The sequence below is a fragment of the Tripterygium wilfordii genome, chromosome 20 (genome assembly GCF_013401445.1).
Source record: "Tripterygium wilfordii isolate XIE 37 chromosome 20, ASM1340144v1, whole genome shotgun sequence".
NCBI classification, from domain to species: Eukaryota; Viridiplantae; Streptophyta; class Magnoliopsida; order Celastrales; family Celastraceae; genus Tripterygium; species Tripterygium wilfordii.
Window position 1 is genome coordinate 186,101 of NC_052251.1, and position 19,390 is coordinate 205,490.

A 19,390-nucleotide genomic window follows, 5' to 3' on the forward strand; every position below is an offset into this window, starting at 1 on the left:
ATGGTTGAGACTTCACATACTTCAATGCAGATAAGTGAGTTTTTTGTTTCTCTCTTTTAAAAGTTTGAAGACTCCTCGAAAATCAAAGAAATGGATTAACAGAGACTTTTATAGACCCAGAATCAAAGGTCAACAAGTAATTTTTATACGGTAACCATACGCGCTGTACGGATGTTTGTGACGGCAAGCAACAACAAACAAATGTATATAATGAAAAATGAAGCTATGCACCTTGAAGAAAGAAGAATAGTCTTCTTGGTCTTTTAACTTGTGGGCTGATCATCTTCAGGTCTTCTTACATCTGTCTTTTTCAATCTGTTTTATTTTCGTTTCATACACGCCAGTTGCCAGTTTTCTCGTCTCTCTCTCTCTCTCTCTCTCTCTCTCTCTCTGTGTGAAAACTGAGAACTTGCAACGTGAGTGTTCTCTACTTTTCTGCATTTGTAACAGTTTTTGCTTCTCCATTCTCTTTTGGTTTTTGGGTTCTTGTTCATACTCTTCTTTAGCGACAACACCCAATTTTGTCCTGTTGAATATCTAGTCAATTCTTATAAATTGTCTTTTCATCTGGGTTTGTTCTTTTCACGGATTCTCTCATCCAATTTGTATCTGGGTTTTCTTGTTTTATTTGATTCTTGCATAATTTGCTTGTTTTGATTCTTTTTCCCTCTGGTGCTGATTCTTCTCCTGTTTGGCTTCTTCACATTCAAGGTCCTTCATTTTTTTTTCCTCCCTTTCAATCCGTGTACATGTATTAGCTTGTTCGCTATCTACTTGATCAAATTCCTCGAAGAAAACCAGCTTATTTAGGGGTTTGTTGCAGGATTTTGCCATAGTTGAGTTCTGGTTCTGGGATTGAAATTTGAAAGCTTGGAGAATGAAGTGTTTTTTCATATTCAAGGACAAACACAAGGCAAGGAAGGGAACACAAAGTGCCTCAGCTTTGGAAAACCAAACCAGTAAATCAAATGATTCAGCTTTGGCTCGATCAGCGAGATCGCTGCCATCTCCACGGAGCATACCAGAATTATACAAAGAGAATGAACGCAATTTTAGAGTTTTCTCTGTTCAGGAGCTCAGAGAGGCAACAAATGGTTTTAGCAGATTGTTGAAGATTGGAGAAGGTGGTTTTGGTAGTGTGTATAAGGGTCAGATTAAGCCTGCTAATGGCAAAGGTGATCCTATGATTGTTGCCATTAAGAGACTGAACAGGCTAAGCCTACAGGTATGAGGTTCTGCTCTCTTTGTTTATTGTCACGGTTACCCTTTATTGTCAAATAATATTTGTTGTTTATTAAGCATTTAAATGTTATTAGCAATGGTTGACACATTTTGCTGATATCAGTTGAAAATTTTGTGAATTAGTTCTGCAAGTTGAAGAAAATCCTTTTGTTTATGTAATGCAACCATATCCGACCACCTGAGGGTCAAAAGCAGTGGTGTGCTACATCTGGGTTCTGGGATTTCACAGTGTTGGATCTTTCTCAGAATTTAGTATCGAAAAGACAACGTTTTAATGGGTTGGTTGAAGAATAGCCCCTAAAGTTTGAGTGGAGAAATCCCTTTTTACTTATCAAATGGTTGATGGTCGCCTTATTTAGTCTTAGTGATCTTATATTGGTGATAGTGGCAAATTTGGATATTGAATCTGTTGGTTTTGATGCCTTAGAGCAAGTAAAGATAATATTGCCGATGAGCAAGAAAGTTGAAACTCTTGGTAAAATATAGCAACAAAGTGAAAGATATTTATAGACTAGGGTAATGCTGAATGTATTTGCCAGTGTTGGATACAAACGAGAGGTCACAAGTTCAATTCCTGAAAACATACTCAATTATGGTTTATTTGTTTGGTGTGGTTGTCAGTCCCTTGCATTATTTTATAGCTGTTATATGAGCTGTACACTTGTACTGTATCTTAATCAACATATTGATATGTGTTTCTCATGGTAAAGTTCTCGCCTCATGCAGGGTCATAAAGAATGGCTTGCTGAAGTTCAGTTTCTTGGCATTGTTAACCACCCAAACCTTGTAAAACTTCTAGGATATTGTTCAGCAGACAATGAGAGAGGGATCCAGCGGCTTTTGGTATATGAATTCATGGCTAACAAAAGCTTGGAAGATCATCTTTTCAACCAAGCTTTACCTACTCTCCCATGGAAAATGAGATTAGAGATTATCCTTGGTGCTGCTCAAGGATTAGCATATTTACATTCAGGGCTAGAGGTCCAGGTATCATTTTATATCCACATTCAATAGATATGAAAACACAGCAGTTCTGCCTGCCAGCTGCATATTGTACCAAGAAGTTATTATACAAGAGTAAAAGTAAAAGAGAGATGATTTAGCTGATCATATGAACCGATCCTGTTTTCTTGTTTGCTTCCTGACAGGTCATATATCGAGATTTCAAGGCTTCAAATGTACTGTTAGATAATGGCTTTAAACCAAAGCTCTCAGATTTTGGACTTGCAAGGGAAGGGCCAACTGGTGACCGTACTCACGTGTCGACAGGGGTAAGTAAATAGTGGATTCCATATTGGTGTGCATTTCATGGATGCCACAGTGAAAATTATGGATATACGATGGCAACCCCCATTTTGTGTGAGTTTTGAAAAGCTTAATGCTCCAAATGATGTATGTGAGAAGCCAAGTAATGTCTCTTTTTGCATGTTTTTTTATTTTATGGTCATTTTGCAATTATTCTGTTTTGCCAATAAGTTCCATTTCATTCTGGTGAAGGTGTCTTAGCAATGACAGTTATTGGTTGTTCTGTTGCAGGTGGTTGGGACATATGGGTATGCAGACCCGGAATACATAGAAACCGGCCATCTCTCGACCCACTCTGATGTATGGAGTTTTGGTGTGGTGCTATACGAAATCCTCACCGGTAGGCGTACTTTGGAAAGAAATCGCCCAACATTAGAGCAGAAGCTCCTCGAGTGGGTGAAACAATTTCCTGCTGACAGTAAAAGATTCAGCATGATAATAGACCCAAGACTCAGAAACCAGTACTCAATCAATGCAGCTCGGAAAATTGCCAAGTTGGCAGATTGCTGCTTGAATAAAAATCAAAAGGAACGGCCATCAATGGATCAGGTGATTGAGAGCTTGAAGCAAGCAATAAGAGATTCGGACGTGGGAAACACTTCTCTGAATGGAAGCACTGGATCACCTGGATCTCGAGTTGTTCAGCGCAAACCAATCAAGGTCGTGTAAGGAGATGTTTGTTCTCTTAAAGAAAGCCAGCATGAACCAAAACTTGTCTGCTGACTTAACATGTGTTGGGTTTTCTTTTTTCCTTCTCCTCTACTCTCCTTTGCTGACAGGTCTAGTTGCTTGTACTGGCCAAAACATCTCTTTTATGGCGTCCAAGACATGGTGCTGACGCAGCGGAACTCAAATGAGCAATGCTTGTTCAATAACAGGAGTCAGGAAAGACTAAGAAAGAAGGCATGTGAAGAGATCGGTAGAGGATTGTAAATCTCCATATATATGGCATTTTAAAAGTCGAAAATTTGATATAATGCTCAATTCTTTTTAGTATAAATATACCATTAGAACACTTGTGATGAGTTGCTCTCAGTGCTAGTTTTGGTAGGCATAACATCATCGGCCAAAAACAAGTCTCTTTGCATTAGGCATGTCTTTTATGTTTTTCTTTAGTTCAGCTTGACACCATAAACATAAATCAAAGAAGTTATGAGAGTAGTTTCTCACCTTCAACATATGCTCACTTTCACCATAGTCATACAACACCCAAGATTTACAAGCCTTTTAAAGGGATTTAAAATCTTGTGCTTGCTTTGACTAGAGCACAACGGGTTTAGTGCATATAGGTCATTGAAAGATATCATCGTTTGCAATTAGGTCATCAAAAAAAAAATTAAATTGGGTAACTTAATGTTTCAATTTTAAGCAATTAGGTCATGAGGGTCCAATTTCGACCAATTGATCGTCAAAACTTGTTGACATGTCCGATTATTGCCTATGTGGACCAAAATGATGTGGAATTTGTGATGACGTGGATAAAAAAACTCATTTTGAAAAAAAAAATGAATAAACAAGACAGAAATTAGATATACGTACCCACCCCCATCCATAATCTCAGATACTCCTAAACCCTTTTTCTCTTTGTGCGAAAGGCTTATTTCTTCAATCGCCTTCACCGGTGTGGTTCCCATTCTCGTATATCTTTCATTTAGGGTTTACGACCATGGCATAATCACAGGACTCACAGGTCTCGCAGGCTTTAGTGGTTTCAAAACTAAAAGGTATAACCTAAACCTTTCTTTCTTATGGATTAGGTCGATTGGGTTAAGTCTTTCTGACATATTATTGCTTCTGTTCCCTATTTGCATCTAGGGATAAGTTATTGCTTGTCTTGTGTCCATGATTGTTGCTTTGTTCTTGATCTGTTGGTTTACGGTGGATTTTTTTTGGTGCAAATTTAATATTGGAGCTTTGGTAGCTATTTCTACTATTGGTTCTTGGGGTTTTTGTTGGGTATTTTGCTTTTCACATGTACGAGGTACTCTACTGATGTATTATGACATCTCTTGTAGGTTCATGGATTCCATTTATTTTGACATGGTCTTACATCATGGGGGTAAATTGGTGAAAAATAATGTATCACAAAAAATTGAATACGTTGGAGGTGATGTTTCATATTGGGAGAATTGCAATTCAGATTTGTTTAGCTTATTTGAAATATTGAAATGCCTGAGAGAGGTAGGGTATAATAGTCTGAAGGTTGTAGTTTCTTGTTGCCCAACAAGAGTTTTGAGGATGGTCTAAAACCCTTAAGGAATGACCGGGATGTCCTTCACATGATAGAGTGTACCAAAGGCGAAGATCAAGTAAATTTATATGTTGAGCACCCTGTGGAGGTTCTCATATTTTATGATGGTCCAGTCCTAGATCCTAAAGGCGTTATAGATGTGGATATTAAGGTTGAGGAATTGATTGATTCAGAGCAATATGTAGAGGTGGAGACTAATGAAGAGGAGAATGAGTCTGATGAGCAAGAGGATGAGGGTGGGCACCAAGAGAATGAGGCTGAGGTGGTTGTGGAGGATGACTCAGATAGTGATTATGCTAAAGAATTCTTGAATGAGTACCTCTATAGCTACAAGAACAAGGCTTGTTAGAAGTGGTGTTAGAGGTGGTGTATCAAGAGGAGGTGGTGTTAGAAAAGGTGGATCAAGAGGAGGTGGTGTGACCAGAAGAGGTGGGATACGAAGGAGGGGTGCTCTATGCCAATGAGAGTAGGATCCAACTTAACAAGTGAGATTCTTGGTGTTGCAACATCATCAACCAGAGTTGCCTCAATCCTACAAGCATCTCAATTTGCACAAATGGTGATAGAAATTAAGGAGCATTGGCTATCTTTGGATCTCATTTTGTATGTCTTTTGGCGGTCTTTTGGATGCTTTAGAAGTATATTCCTTATGTATTTTAGATGATGTGTAAGTTTACTTTTCATGTCTTTTGGATGATGTTGATGGATTAGTACCTGGTGCTTCAGTATTATATTGTGTCTGATTTTCTGGATTTACATATATGAAATACATAATAGGTATATTCTGTGACAATTTGTTTCACAAACATAAATTTTAATGACTTATTTGAAAATAAATATTCTGTCAAAACATAAGGTTTCATATACATTTCCTACTTTTTTTATAATTTTATATTTCAAAAAAAAAAAGTAAGATTTTTTTATAAAAAATTCCACGTCATTTTGGTCTACATAGGCAGTAATCGAACATGTCAACAAGTTTCGACGATCAAGTGGTCAGAATTGGACTCGCTTAAAATTGATGAGTGACCCAATATGAAATTTTTTTCTCTAAATGACCTAATTGCAAACGGATATATCTTTCAGTGATTTATATACACTAAACCCATAGCACAACTAACATGATATACAAAACATACAATACAAACATGCACCACAAAACATGCAAAAGACCTCACAAAGACAAAGGTTGAATGATACGACGCCGTTCCTGGTGAAGTGGGAGGGAAATAGAAGTATAAAAACTCTCAAAACGCGATTTCGTTTCAATTGCGCTCCCATTTCAATCCGACTGAAAGGAATGACGAAATCAATCACTCTGATTCAAACAATTGCATTTGCAGGAGTCTTCTCTGGCGTTTCGTTCTGGTAATTCCTTCAGTTTCTTCACTTTCCCGGCTAACTTCCCCTTTTCTCTCGCAGTCGCATTTGTTCTTCCCAAGTAATTCACTATTCCGAGCAATCTGCGCTCTGTTTCTTCAGGTACGGCTTCGTGATCGGTAGAGAGTCCTCCGAAAAGAGCTCGGAGATCTGGTTGAAGATCTTCGCCGTGGGAACTCCGCCTCCTCGCAACCTTCAAATTGTGCTCGATTCTGTGGTAATTTATTCTCTCTCTTTTTTGGGATACTGTATGTTACTATATTGTGGTGCAAAACTAGACGGTTCGATATTGGTTTTCCGTGCATGGTATTGGTGGGGATTGCCTTCCACATGGAAGTGCATTTGCTAAATACGGTAAGCACCGAACTGAACGCAAATTGGTGTCGATCATTTAGTAAAAGACAACAAGCTAAGTCAGATGTCCAAATTCAATGTCAATCTTGTGAGAAGTTTCTATGGAGAGATAAGGTGTGGTGTATCCTCACATGATCAAATCAAGCATGTTGGACGTCAACTATATGGAGAGATAAGGAAAGGTTAGTTTGGAGTATGTTGAGTAACCGGCTGGTTAGGTGAGGCTTGTTCAAGACAAAGACATCCAAGGGTTTTGTGCTTATCAATATCACAACTGAAGGTTTCCTGAAGTTGCTCTTATTATCTTTTGCTAACAGACAACAATCCTTTCCTTTAATTATTCACATCTTTGGGCAGTTCAAAGACTACCGTGATTGATGAACAAACTCTATCACATGAGATAAGAGTCAAGAGTCCTGTATAGTGCTAAAGCTTGTTGAGGTTGGAGTCCATATAAGATGGCTTGTGTTTAGCGTGTATTATGTAGCAAGAATCATTAAAATTTCCTTCATTATTATTTTGTCTCAATTTTATCTTTTAGTACATGTGAGAGATCTTCCAGAAAAAAGATTGTTTAGTTGAACTTGCTTCTTTGCTACCAGGCAACGTGGGATGTGCAACATCTCTGATGTGGTTTTGTTATTTCTAAAGAATTTATGTGATATGGACTCACGATGAAAGGATAACGGTTATTTTGAATGCTCTATTTTTATTTTGTATACTTAATTAAGGGACGTCTTTTCAGCGATGATATCTTTCCTTTATGCTGCACCCAATGCAACTATGCAAGTGAATCGTGTTGTGCCCAGCTATTCAATATTTTGACTTTGCCTCTTTATATATATTGTATTACTGTATTATTATTTTTTTGAAACTTTTAGCGTGCATGGATAGACTGATTATGGAATGCTTTTCAACATATTTAATCAATATCTTTCAAGAATTAGAGCGCGCTATCAAATTTTACGAGCCAATTTATTGAAAGAATATTAGCTTCGATGTCATAATAGATGGTATGGGGACAGTAATATGTCTGTTTTTTCGATTCTTTCAGTCTATGATACTATGATAGCTTGTCCGATATATGTTGTGTATATATATACGTTCTGTATTAACCTGTTCCTTCTATCATGCATGTAGATCAATAAAGAAAAAAGAAAACACAAATCAAACCAACAGTTTGATGTAAAGAACACGGGAATCCACCCGAAACTTGAGAGAAACTCTCTAGGGTTTCCTTATATATTGATAGAATGAAAAGATGATACAACCCTAATAGGAGCTAAAACGTAAAATGCAAAATTATCCCTAAAAACATAAAAATGCCCATTTGAGGTCCGAAATGATAGAATTTGACAAAACTATGGTGGGGCCTTGGTCCAACTGTGCCAAGTTCTGTTCAGAACGTCGTTTAGCTTCAAACGGTCAAATTTCATCGATTTCGAACAACGTTGCTCCAAAGCTGCTCCAACCCAGGCCAACAAAATCCAAGCACTTCAAGGCCAGCTAAAATTATTTCTACTCGCTGGTAAAACCTGTAATTAACTCCAACTTCAGTGGCAACAAGTAAAGAGCCTTATTTACTTCTATATCACTCGTCTATAATACACTAAAAATGCACTGTTTTCATGTACATGCATTTGCTACTCTACACCAGAGAAGCTTCCTTGCTGATCTTCATCTTGTTGTCTTTGATAAAGCCAATATACAGGTTAGTTCTGCGTGTATCGTCCTCTGCCAGCCTTTGGTTGTTACCACCTTCTGACATGCTTCTAACAAATTCCACTAAGTGCCGCCAGTTGTTTGCGTCAAACAGCTTTTTATTCATTCTTAGATATGTAAATGCACTCAATCTATTGCCAGAATCTGACCTACTTGTGGCCAAAACTTGTTTAAAAGCACCTGTATCATACCTCTCCAGTGCGTTTTCCCCAGCAAGTTCTACTCCAGCAGTCTTTGTTGCCTTCTTTACTTGCTGAACTAGTTCTTCTGGTGAGCAATTTGCATACTCAGGCTGCTCTCCATCTCTCATTTCCATGCAGGTGAAGTTGAATATGATTCTATGTTTACTAAACATCTGTGCAATTTGTAGGTAACCATCTCTGTATCTTGTATTATAGTATCCAGCAGTCAATTCTGCTGCATGCGATCTTGTTCTGTAATGCCAGTGAATACCTGCTACTTTCCCGGAGAGTTTTGCTCCTGTTCCCTGAAATAATCCTTTAGCCGCAGCTAGGATTAGATCACCATGCTCTAGGAGCTTCCTGGAGTACCATTCTAGGAAGAACTGTCCATACTCAGTTTTCCATGTTCCATCTCTCTGGAAAAATCCAGTCTCCTCTGGGAATTGTTTGTATTGGCCTGAATCATGGGGTCCACTTCTTCCCCAGTCTTTCTTTCCCTTTGCCTCTGCTGATGCTTCCAGTGAAGCTCTCATGTACTGTTTAAAAGAAGAAGAAGAAGAAAAGGCTTGTTTAACAATAAAGTTCTCTGAATTGAAAGAAAGTGATTTTTATACCTTGTTCTTTGTTATATATAATAACTTGCTACCCTCTAACATTTCTGTTGCTATAATTCTTGTCCCCAAATCCCCTCCCCCAACGGGTTTTGCTACGATTATTGATCTACAGAATTTGGCCCCTGATAAATTAGTAATTCTTGGTGGAAGAATTTGATAGGCTACTATTCTTGACAACATGCATGATGTTTAGGTTGCAAAGTTCACCTTGTCATAGCATTGAAACTCTCCTATTCCGGGAAACTTCCATGTACCATAGGTTTCTTGATACGCTGGGTATCTCAACTCTCCACAAGGACCTGTCCCCACTTGAATTTCCTGCAACAGAATTTGGATATGAGTTTCTACACAGTAGAAAATAAGAAAGGGATTAATGTGAAATGTGTTATCATCCACCGGTATTGACTTGTGATATTTAATGTGTTTCAAACGGTTAGTGGTCTGGTCCCCCATTGAAACGGGATTTACTTCTCCTTTTTGTTTCTTTTGGTACAATAATTTGGTAAGAGGTAAAAGTTTCTCCTCACTACCTATCTCTAAAATATAGTATCACTAAGTTGTGTGTTTGAGATGCAATTACCTCGATAACTTGTCCTAAATAATCTCTGAATCTCTTACGGAAGCTCTTCATGTAATCACTGTACACCTGGATTGGTGTTCTTCCTCTTAGTACTGGTAATGCGTCACAACCCAAGGATATATACTCAGGATTCCTCCGGCCTGATCTGTCTGTGTAGACGAGGTCAGGATTCATGCTGATCTCTTCGAGTACCCATGGAGGAAGGGGAATGCTTCACATTCAAGAAGAAAAATGTTATGAAAATCTCCAACTGCATGTCTATTGTCTACTATGAAGGTTCTAAGCTTTTTGGTAACATGAAATAATGAGATATTTACCTCCTTAATTATATGACATATTGTAGATAAAATGTGTGAAAAGAAACAAAAGAGGACTAGATCATTACTGATTCATTAGAGCTATATATCTTATGTATAGAGATGTGTAAAAAAAAAGTGAGTCATCTCTCCAAAAGTAGAATATAAGTATCTAAATTAAAACAAATATCATATAATTCACTGACCTGCAGCATACCATCAAATAAAATTATCAAAATACAAAAACTTTACTTGGTTCCAATTCATACCTACAAGAGTCTCCTACATTTCCTCCGCATTGATGAAAGGACATGACGACTTGGAGCTTCAATCCATGTTTTTGCACCATCCTCACAAGCTCAGCATACCCTTCCCAGTTATACTTTAGAGGTCCATCTTTCTCCACCAAACCCCACCAGGCATCTACCATAACTCCTTCAACTCCTGCACTCTTCAGGGCCATCAAGCTAGCATTCATTGCCTGAGGCCTATTCAAATGCCCGCTGAGTGTTACTGTGTCAAGTGGCAGCATGACAAATATGGGCACCCTAGAGTCGTTGCTACTATGAGCACCTGATAAGCTGTGGAGCTTCTCCCATTTTTCAGTTCTCCCTTCCATGGTCAAGGTTCTCTCATAAGAGAGCCGTTCTGGCATTGAAGTCTTTGTTCTGAGATGGCATGATGGTTTGATCTGTGCGCAGCAAATGGTGCCTGAGAATTGATATGGGCTTTTGAGGCTGTTGGTGTCATTTAAATGGTGGATTAAGGAAGTAGAAAAACGCAATATTAAAGTCATGTTTCTGGAAAAGAGATGCAGGAATAATGAAGATGTTGTGCCTTCATTTATAAAAGAAATTTAGGTATATTTCTACGAAGAAGACAATTTTGTGGGCTCTAGTTTAAAAGAGAACAGGTGCAAAAGATCAGAACTAGTCCAGCTCACCATTTTCAAAGTCATTTTTGGTGTCCCATGGTTACACGTACGTTAGCAATTCTTATCTTACCAAAAATGAAAATAGGTCCCAGTTATGGTTATCCGACTCAATTTTTCATTGATTGCATGCATATATCTATTTTCATACAGTTTAATTCCTTTTGCACTTGTGCCCGACGGTGAAATATCGTGAGTGATTTTCGAATAACTCTACTGTTACATAGTTTACTTGTCCTAGATAAAGATTTGAACAATGATTTTTACTTGCTGTTATGGCTGATAATAGTCTATTTTGTTACTATAACTACTCTCTCAAGTGTATTGTTGAAGTCTGAAGTTGGTATGTAGTTTTGAATTTCATTATTACATTAACTTTCGTTATTAGTTGCCTAATTGCAAGTCGGTTTGAGAACTATGCGTGGGTTCTGTATTTATTTAACTGAAACTACAGCAGATAATGATAGCTTGCTTTTGTTCTAGCAGGGTCTATTTTATACTTGGTAGTCAGTTGGCCGCCTAACTATCAGGCTTTCTTTCCAATTGCAGTAATATTTTTCTCAATTGTGGTCTATATTATACCTTATCGCTTCAATTCTCTCCGTTCTGGACCCATGAGTGGGGTAGAGGACTGGTAAGGGTGGACACAATACCTTTTGAAAGGGAATGAATGGAATAGTGAAAGCATGAAGGGAATAGAAAGTTCGTTATGATGTGATGTGTGACCCCCCCGTAAGAACTATTTTGCAGTTTGTGCGATTCATGGAATGTTGATTAACACCTGCCAAGAAAAAAGGAGTATTCACACCTGCCAAGAAAAAAGAGTAAATGGAAGGAAAAGAAAGGCAATATATAGTGAACGGCTAATATATAGTCAATCAAGGAAAGACGAGGTAGGTGTTACTATCAGTAGTGTTTTCTTCTTCTTCAGTCACATTGTCAAAGGTGTTGATAAGAGGCTGAATTGGGAGGAGGCAAGTGTTCCCGTGTTGAGCCTTTTTGGGCAAGTTGTTGAAGCTGGAGTTGTCTTCGTGTGTGGCAATCATACGTTTACGCTAGTGGCTCTAATTGGTGCAACGTGTCCATTCATATGCCGCAAAACTTGTCTTAGCACCGATCAAGACCCTGTTTGTGTGAGAAATTTGCGTAATTAATTACTGGGAGATATTTCTGCTTTGCGGGATAAAATGGTAGGTTATTCTATTATGGAGAATTGTTGTGGGATTGTATGGTTGTGACTGGTCGGTGCGTCTAAATCTGCCGTGCCGCTTTTGGATTCCACAGATTACACTTTCGGCGCACCAAATATCTTTTTTAGCGAAGTTATCTTCTTTTATTAGATATTTTTGATGTTTTATTTTAAGGTACGCGAAATATTTAGACGAGCTTCTCATCATCATTTTCATTCCTTATTGGACTTGTTTGTGTTAAAGATAAATTTGTATATCCGTTGAGGAGTGTAGTGGCCAAAAATCGTCTTAACCTACTTGTCATTCAACGATCCAATCAATCAGGTCAAATGTCAGTTAACATGACACATGTCGATCAAACCAACTCAGTCAACATTCCTCATGTTGGACGACGGCCCATGAAGGGGTGCCCAAGCTAAGGACATCCAACGCCCTCAGCAGCCCATGAAGGGGTGCCAACACCCTTGGATGGCCCATCCATGGACACTCCAGTCAGAGACATTCAACGCCATCAATTGTCAATGGACAGAGACCATGTTCACCTCAAGTATGCGTCCGAGACCATATCCATACATGCATATGTCCTACATCATATCGATCGTACAACTGAACCCCAATCTCATGTCCTGAGTTGGCCGCCCCAAGGCAACGGTCGTCTGAGATCATTGTCGAACCTAACCCCAACAAATCGTATAGCCTAGCCTAGCATGCTATGTCAGAAGACCTGTAGCCACTATCCGACACTGAGCAACCTAACCTCTATGTCATCTCTTCCTTGACCAACCAAAATAAGCCACGTGCCCTTACACTCGACACCACCTTCCCATAACCACTTGCGACATGTCTCTTGTACCTCCAGTGCCAGCCTTGGTCAACAAGCAACTCTATTATAAAAGCCTCACTCTTTCTCCGAAAGAGGCACGTTCATTCTAATACCCATATAGTCGAAGCTTTGACCTTCTTGAGCCTTGAGCCCACCTTCAGGTCTCTTGCATCCCAAATCTTATCTCGTTCCATCATTTTTCATATCAGCATCCGTACTTTACGATTCTTACATACTTGCTTTGGTCAACCTCTTTTCGATTAATTGACTTGATCGTCGGAGGTTCTTTGGCAAGTACCCCACGGTGCCTAAGTCTTTCACTCTCAATCTCATTTTGTTCCACAAGACTCCGTTGTAGAAGGCTCAAGATAAATTATGTTGACTATTCAACGATTATAGATTCGGGCATCTACAGGAAGCATACTATATGATATATTACCACGAAATAAACAAAAATCCTTTCACCTGGTTCCTATTCCATATTAGTTAGAATCAGACTTTTGCAAACACGTCTGTTTTTTCAATTTATAATGTGAACTTGTACAATATGGTGATGCAATGAGACTTCTGCTGCTTCGATTATTTGTCTCAAATATAAACCAATTGAATTGGCTTCTAGCATAGCTCAACTTTCGCTAATGTGTCCTCTTTTAGTATGGAACCTCTTATATGTTGCAAAACATGTTCTCTCACAAACAATTAAAGATTATAGAATAATACAGAGAAGCAATCGAAAAGAGAAAGACAGAAGAAAAATACATGATTTACGAGGTTCAACAATGTGTCTACGTCCTCGGGGTTTGCGGCTGTATTCTCCCCTCTCACATAACTTCTCATTTCCTCATAATTTTTAAATAGTAGATAATACTTTTAATATGAGTCATTATTTAATATTATCTTGAATATTCGAGGTATAGCAACTTAGCAAGTTCTGAATCTACGTATCTATGCTGACTAACAACAAAAATTACAGAAATGAAAGGCCAAAAAAAAATAGTCAGATTTTTGAGCCTCACATGAGTCACAAGAGGCTTGAATTGAAGCCCATTCCAAAAGTAAACATTGCACGTTCGACTCACCAAAAGGGAGGGGGAAAAAATCAACAATGGCCAATGGGAATGCATTTTATATATGTTCTATTCTATTCGAGAAGAGAAACTGTTCTCTCTTCGAATGGGTTGACTGGGTATGGACACAGTTGAACAGGACTGCAAATAATAGCCCATAATTTTTTCAAGGCCCAGTTACTTAGATAAACAGGCCCAAACCCAGCCCATCATCTCCTCCCCGGGTCTGTGAACAATTATGTTTGTTTTTTTTGGTTGGCAATATTTAACGAATTAGCTTTCATTTCACTTTCCATTTTACCTATCTATAAAACTACTTAACACCACCTGATTTCTTGAAATTAACCTAAAATTCATGAGCTCTGTCATACCAGCTAACATGTTTTAAGCTATGCATATTCTTACTAACAAATTCAGGTTAGGTGAAAGTTCACCCCCTCACACACAATTCATGCAAATGGCCGTTTGAGAAATTGCTTCAATTCGGATGCAACACCTTCTTGTCAATGTCAGGTGCTAAGCAACTTCCTCAGCTTCCTTGATTACCAAATAGGGTGAAAATTAAAAGTAAATTAATGCTAAAGAAGTTCAAATTCTTCAACTGCACCCACTATGATACCAGAGTCTAAAGCTTCCTCACAATCACCATAAAGTCTCCTCATGTTTCCCACCAACTCTTGCATGACTAAAAGACGCCACAATCAATAGAAATGAAGGCAACAAAAGCTGCAAAGTGAGAAATTTAACTACCATCATTCTTCATTGAAACATTATAGCTTTTACATATCACATAATCAAAACAAACCAAATAAAAACTCCCCACAAAATCTTTACCCAGAAAAGCTGATTTATATATCATCAGAAACAAATAAAAAGCAGACCCAACCACCATCACAGAAAGAGTTGAGTAGATCTCCAAGACAAGCTTTTTTTTTCCCCCTCACATATAACATTCACAGTGAGTTAAAGAAAGGCCAACCAACCCAAAACAAAACAGAAATTGGGTCTTCTGACTCCTCATAATCTCCTCCCACTACTTGAGCACTTCCCTTCAAAACTATACAACTTTCTATAAGTTATATAAGGTGTAATTCTCTTCTTACTTTGTATCTTTTTCCTTTTTCTTTTTTTGGGTGTGGGAGGGGTATTGGTTATTAATATTATGAACTTGATTTAAGCAGCTGCAACAGTGCCTGTACGGAAGGGGTGGTTCTGGGCTTTAGTTGGAGAAGAGGATTTCTTCTGGTCTTTCTTTCTCAAAGCTTTCATTGATGATGAAAGATTCCACTTCTCTTTGGCTTCATCTATCTCTATGTGTTCTTGTCTGCACTCTTCACTACAGAATGGTGTGTCCCCTCTGCAACAATTACAATCAAACACAAGTATCCAATTAATCACCACATCACGAATCATCACCACATGAAATAAAACTACTGAAGAATAATTCTCATTAATCACATCTACCTCTAAAGATTCAATTAAAACCAGAAGCCTTTCTTTTGAGTTTTTGAGAGAAACTAATAGTAAATAACTCCCAGGTCTTAATAAGAAACAATACACCCACAATTAGTGTTCTGTTGTGCCAAATACAGGAAACAATTTACAAGTTCAGATGGAATTGACGTAGTACTTCACACCATTGCACATGGTTAATTGACACTGAAGCTAAAAAAACTAATCACGGTGAAAAAAAAAATTAAATTAAAAGTTGGAGATCTTTTTGGCTAACCTGTACATGAAGATATCTCGGTTGCCTCCAAGAGGTTTCTTGCAAAGAAAACAAGCTTCCAAGAAATGGGGTTGATTATCTTCGAATCTAGCATCATAAAACCTCACAGATCTTGGAGAGGACACCGTCGACGACACCGGTGTCAAATTCCTTAAACTACTGCTCCTTGAGTAACAGATTGACCTCGAAAAGAAAGGACGCTGAGTCTTCCCGGAATACCCAGTTTCCACATCTGCTAATGAAGCCAAACCATCATCTTCCTCTATAAAACAAGTCTTCCTTGTACCTGAACAAGAGTCCATTTCCTTAAAGATGGGAACTTTTTTCTGGAAAGATTTGAGAGATGGGTTTCACTTACAGAGAGATGGGTTTGCGAAAAATGACGAAGAATTTTATAGCAAAACTTGTTCAACCCCCTTGAAAATGAGAGAGAGAGAGAGATTCAGAGAGAGAATCTATAAACAACGGTAGAATTGAAGAAGCCGTGTGAGTGAATCCATTGGCTCTAAGCGATACCTGCACCACCTAGAAACCCAAATTCATATTCATATGACATTCAGTTAAACTACATTACCAAATTAGCCTCGCTATTTGGGAAAATTTGCGAAGATAACCAAACGGTAAAAGAGTGGGAATGTGGGATATTCTTCAGAATGGCATTTTGGTTGTTTAATTGAAATGAAGGAAGAAAGAGGGAATTAAGATTCTGGTATATGGACCCCACTACCCACCTAACCGCACATGATCTTCTCTCTTTCGAAGATATAACGTCAATATTTTTGAGCAAAGAAGGTCCCACGCTCGTACATCGCGCGTTCTCGTAACGAACACACCCGATCAGTCGATTGGTTCCTCGACTCTTCAAACTTTTTTCCTGAACTTTCCTTTGATTCTGATAACGGGCAAAATCATACCGGTTTCTCTACTGTTCGATAATCGATTGTTTGATTTTGCAAGCCTCTCAATTGATCAGACTAAAAATTAAGATAGTATGCACCTCAAGGGGACGCTCCAAAACTCAAGTTCGATTGTATGCACTAAGGCTAGTGAGATAAATAACTCAGTATTTAAGGCTCTCTTTAGTTAGTAAGGAATAGTGAATAAGTGAGAGAGATTTATCTGAATAGAGGAACCATTATATGAATTTCGAATGATTGATTCCTCAAATTGCTAACGATATTTATGGGGGTGAATCCCTTGTAGATCTTTCTTCTTGATCGGTGATGAGTGCTCCTTGATAACCCAATGTGTTTTGGTCCCTTAGGGTTCCCGATGTCATATTAGTCAAGCCATACCAAGAAGTACATGCATATGTGACATCTTGGTGATCGGAGATGCTCCCCAGCCCCATCTCCTCTTCTTCTATATGTGAAATGACATGTGTTTGAATCTCATTGAAGGAGTATTTTTAATATTATCATGTTAATTGGTTCTTGTGTTACCTTGCTTGGACAGAACGGATTTAACAACATCTTCTAGTACAATATTAGAAAGACTAATAAAAACATATAGTTAATGAATTCAAAATCATAGCCTACTTGTTCATCTGTGGTCCTCCATTGATCCATTATTGTATTGCACAAGTTTCTTTCAATTTTATTAGTAATGTCAATGGAAAGGTACTAGAGAAATCAAGACAATATTAGTGCAAGTCAGTATCGTAGTATCCACGGTGTTGGGGTATTAGTGGAAGTCAGTGTCGAGTCCCTCCATTCCAAAACCCATGGGCTTCGCTTCTCAGTTCTCACACCCACTGTGCGTTGGAAAAATTAAGGGAGGAGTGATAATAAATAAGGAGAATTTACAATCTAACACATTAAGACTTATTTTTTAGGCTTAAGCGAAGATGTTGGGCTTGAATGAATAAATTGATAAGATCTTCGACACAGAATAGATAATATCTTAATGTGTTTGAGTTTAAAAAAGTTGCGAGTATATAGACTATCGAGAGCTCAATCCGTCGTCATCTTTGACACAACTCAACCATTCATTCTCATTTCCAGCTGTGGGCCCCAACAAATGAGGAAATCGTGGGGCCCGAAGCCCATTCCTTGTAGTAGTGATGGAGCGATGGTGGGCCCCTCAATGGCTTTAATTTTCATAATTATATTGGGTGTTTAAAGAGCAAACGCCATACCATTAGTATTACCGGCTTTTTATAATGCTTGCTTTTTGTCAATTTGTGGGAAATCCACTACTACTGCAGTCTGCAGCGTAGCCTGCAGGAGGCTCTGCAACTGCATGATATCGGACTTAATTATTATATTATATAACTTGGCAAGAAATCAACGACTCCAATTGGGAATAAGATCCGGTTGCAGGCTAGGCAGCTGAAACAAACTCAATTTTACCAACTAAATTACACTGACAAAAAAAAAGCAAAATAAAATAATATTGGGATTACGAGGCATTTGTTTAAACAAACTCTCTGAGCGTGCGATTGTTCACGGTACACCTGCGATGTATTGTGGTATGCTGTTCTTGACAGGTTGCCACGAAACAGGTGAAGAGTAAAGACCAAGCTTTAAAAAAAATCTCTGTCACGCCAGTAAGCAATTCCGGCAAGGCAGGGATTCTTGTTCATTTTTCTTCCAGAATTGGAGTCGCAAGCAAGACTTGATGAGTAATTCAATGCGACAGAGACCGAGACCGAGAGAGGGGTAGTTTTAGTTTTAGGGTTGTTGACTTGAAAATGTAGAGTAGAAAATTTCAAAGTCAATGAACGATCGCCCTCTCAATGATTTTAAATTAAATATATTATTATTATTTGTGTTGTAAATCATCTACTCCACCTAATTCAAATCCGGTAAATGAGAAATATTGGCTTTAAAGTTGGTGAGTGTGGGAGAGTACCAAGGTTTGAAACATCCTAGCTACCACATTAATTCACAAAAATATTGTCATAAAATGTTGTAGATTATGGAGTTCAAACCCAAAATAATTTGGAGGTCACTTTAAACGGCCCGCCCCAAAAACATTTTTACAATACTTTTATTGTGTCTATCGAATTTGTACACTAATAATTCGAGAACGCCTTGATGTTTGTCAGCTTACGTATGATATGATGAATCAACTACTTGACGGTCATTTAATTAGTTATTCTTTTGGACTTCTTTGTCAAATTTTAGTTTTGTACCTTGTCTTGCTTTCAGATCCTATTCACATGGGTTTCGACTTAATCTTACTTGTTGTGAACATGATGAAGATTGTTTTAACGGCCATAAATTTATGTCGACTTAGCTATATAAAGGGTATGCTGGGTTGTGTTCGGTTACCAAACAAATAATCATTAATTAGTCTTAAAACAATAAACAACTATAAACCCTTGATGCTACCGTGTGCTCATGGATCGTGGAGAAACTCACACCAAACAAATAATATAACACACTTAAGCCAAGTACCTGTAAAGTGAGAGATTAATTTATTATTTTTTTTAAGCATAGAATAATTAAAGCAAGCGCCATAATTAAAGTGTGTTTTGATTCTCAAGACAAGAAGCATGTCCTTTGACATAGGACATTAATCTTCATAATTTAGTCATGGCTTTCAAAGTGGGTATCTTTCTCTTAATCAAGCTTGCTAGTGTTAAGTATCTACTTTTCCCAGCATCACTAGATACGTCCTCTAATTACCAAACACCACTCACTTTAATAATAATATTTTTATGAGTTTTTAGAAAAAAAGGTGATCACGTGAAAAAAGTTGCTTCAATGATCAAACCAGC

At 38.1% G+C, this 19,390-nt stretch overlaps 4 protein-coding genes across 6 annotated transcripts; 2 read left to right on the plus strand and 2 right to left on the minus strand.

Annotated features, from left to right (window-relative positions):
* Positions 1 to 278: 278 nt before the first annotated feature.
* Positions 279 to 3,572, plus strand: LOC119987547 (probable serine/threonine-protein kinase PBL19). Of its 3 annotated transcripts, none has more exons than XM_038832483.1 (5): positions 279 to 416; positions 824 to 1,225; positions 1,969 to 2,229; positions 2,391 to 2,513; positions 2,779 to 3,572. In XM_038832483.1, the coding sequence occupies exons 2-5, from the start codon at positions 878 to 880 to the stop codon at positions 3,214 to 3,216; spliced, it is 1,170 nt and encodes a 389-aa protein (XP_038688411.1). In that variant the 5' UTR covers positions 279 to 416; positions 824 to 877; the 3' UTR covers positions 3,217 to 3,572. The 3 variants fall into 3 exon arrangements, with proteins under 3 accessions (XP_038688411.1, XP_038688412.1, XP_038688410.1); XM_038832484.1 differs by lacking the exon at positions 279 to 416 and having other exon boundaries at positions 423 to 1,225; positions 2,779 to 3,207; positions 3,327 to 3,572; XM_038832482.1 differs by lacking the exon at positions 279 to 416 and adding an exon at positions 423 to 711.
* A 2,265-nt stretch (positions 3,573 to 5,837) lies between these two features.
* LOC119987378 lies at positions 5,838 to 7,235 on the plus strand. The gene is made up of 2 exons (XM_038832268.1): positions 5,838 to 6,166; positions 6,281 to 7,235. Exons 1-2 carry the CDS (start codon positions 5,961 to 5,963, stop codon positions 6,525 to 6,527), a joined length of 453 nt encoding a protein of 150 aa, XP_038688196.1. The 5' UTR covers positions 5,838 to 5,960; the 3' UTR covers positions 6,528 to 7,235.
* Positions 7,236 to 7,732: 497 nt separating this feature from the next.
* Positions 7,733 to 10,801, minus strand: LOC119986561 (beta-amylase 3, chloroplastic-like). Its single transcript, XM_038831170.1, has 4 exons — positions 10,196 to 10,801; positions 9,631 to 9,841; positions 9,258 to 9,368; positions 7,733 to 8,972 (listed from the first exon to the last, which is right to left on the minus strand). Exons 1-4 carry the CDS (start codon positions 10,720 to 10,722, stop codon positions 8,181 to 8,183), a joined length of 1,641 nt encoding a protein of 546 aa, XP_038687098.1. The 5' UTR covers positions 10,723 to 10,801; the 3' UTR covers positions 7,733 to 8,180.
* Positions 10,802 to 14,671: 3,870 nt separating this feature from the next.
* LOC119986613 (FCS-Like Zinc finger 2-like) lies at positions 14,672 to 16,179 on the minus strand. The gene is made up of 2 exons (XM_038831250.1): positions 15,667 to 16,179; positions 14,672 to 15,294 (listed from the first exon to the last, which is right to left on the minus strand). The coding sequence occupies exons 1-2, from the start codon at positions 15,966 to 15,968 to the stop codon at positions 15,111 to 15,113; spliced, it is 486 nt and encodes a 161-aa protein (XP_038687178.1). The 5' UTR covers positions 15,969 to 16,179; the 3' UTR covers positions 14,672 to 15,110.
* Positions 16,180 to 19,390: the final 3,211 nt, after the last annotated feature.

What these genes read in the sequence shown, in the direction of transcription:
- LOC119987547 (XM_038832483.1), top strand. Translation starts at nt 878, where the DNA reads ATGAAGTGTTTTTTCATATTCAAGGACAAACACAAGGCAAGGAAGGGA. An exon ending in TGAACAGGCTAAGCCTACAG is followed by an intron (nt 1,226 to 1,968) that starts GTATGAGGTTCT and finishes CGCCTCATGCAG; the next exon opens with GGTCATAAAGAATGGCTTGC. An exon ending in GTACTCACGTGTCGACAGGG is followed by an intron (nt 2,514 to 2,778) that starts GTAAGTAAATAG and finishes GTTCTGTTGCAG; the next exon opens with GTGGTTGGGACATATGGGTA.
- LOC119987378 (XM_038832268.1), top strand. Translation starts at nt 5,961, where the DNA reads ATGCAAAAGACCTCACAAAGACAAAGGTTGAATGATACGACGCCGTTC. An exon ending in TTCTCTGGCGTTTCGTTCTG is followed by an intron (nt 6,167 to 6,280) that starts GTAATTCCTTCA and finishes CTGTTTCTTCAG; the next exon opens with GTACGGCTTCGTGATCGGTA.
- LOC119986561 (XM_038831170.1), bottom strand. Translation starts at nt 10,722, where the DNA reads ATGACTTTAATATTGCGTTTTTCTACTTCCTTAATCCACCATTTAAAT. An exon ending in ATTTAGGACAAGTTATCGAG is followed by an intron (nt 9,369 to 9,630) that starts GTAATTGCATCT and finishes ATTCTGTTGCAG; the next exon opens with GAAATTCAAGTGGGGACAGG. An exon ending in AGTTTCAATGCTATGACAAG is followed by an intron (nt 8,973 to 9,257) that starts GTGAACTTTGCA and finishes TCTTTTAAACAG; the next exon opens with TACATGAGAGCTTCACTGGA.
- LOC119986613 (XM_038831250.1), bottom strand. Translation starts at nt 15,968, where the DNA reads ATGGACTCTTGTTCAGGTACAAGGAAGACTTGTTTTATAGAGGAAGAT. An exon ending in CGAGATATCTTCATGTACAG is followed by an intron (nt 15,295 to 15,666) that starts GTTAGCCAAAAA and finishes TAATTGTTGCAG; the next exon opens with AGGGGACACACCATTCTGTA.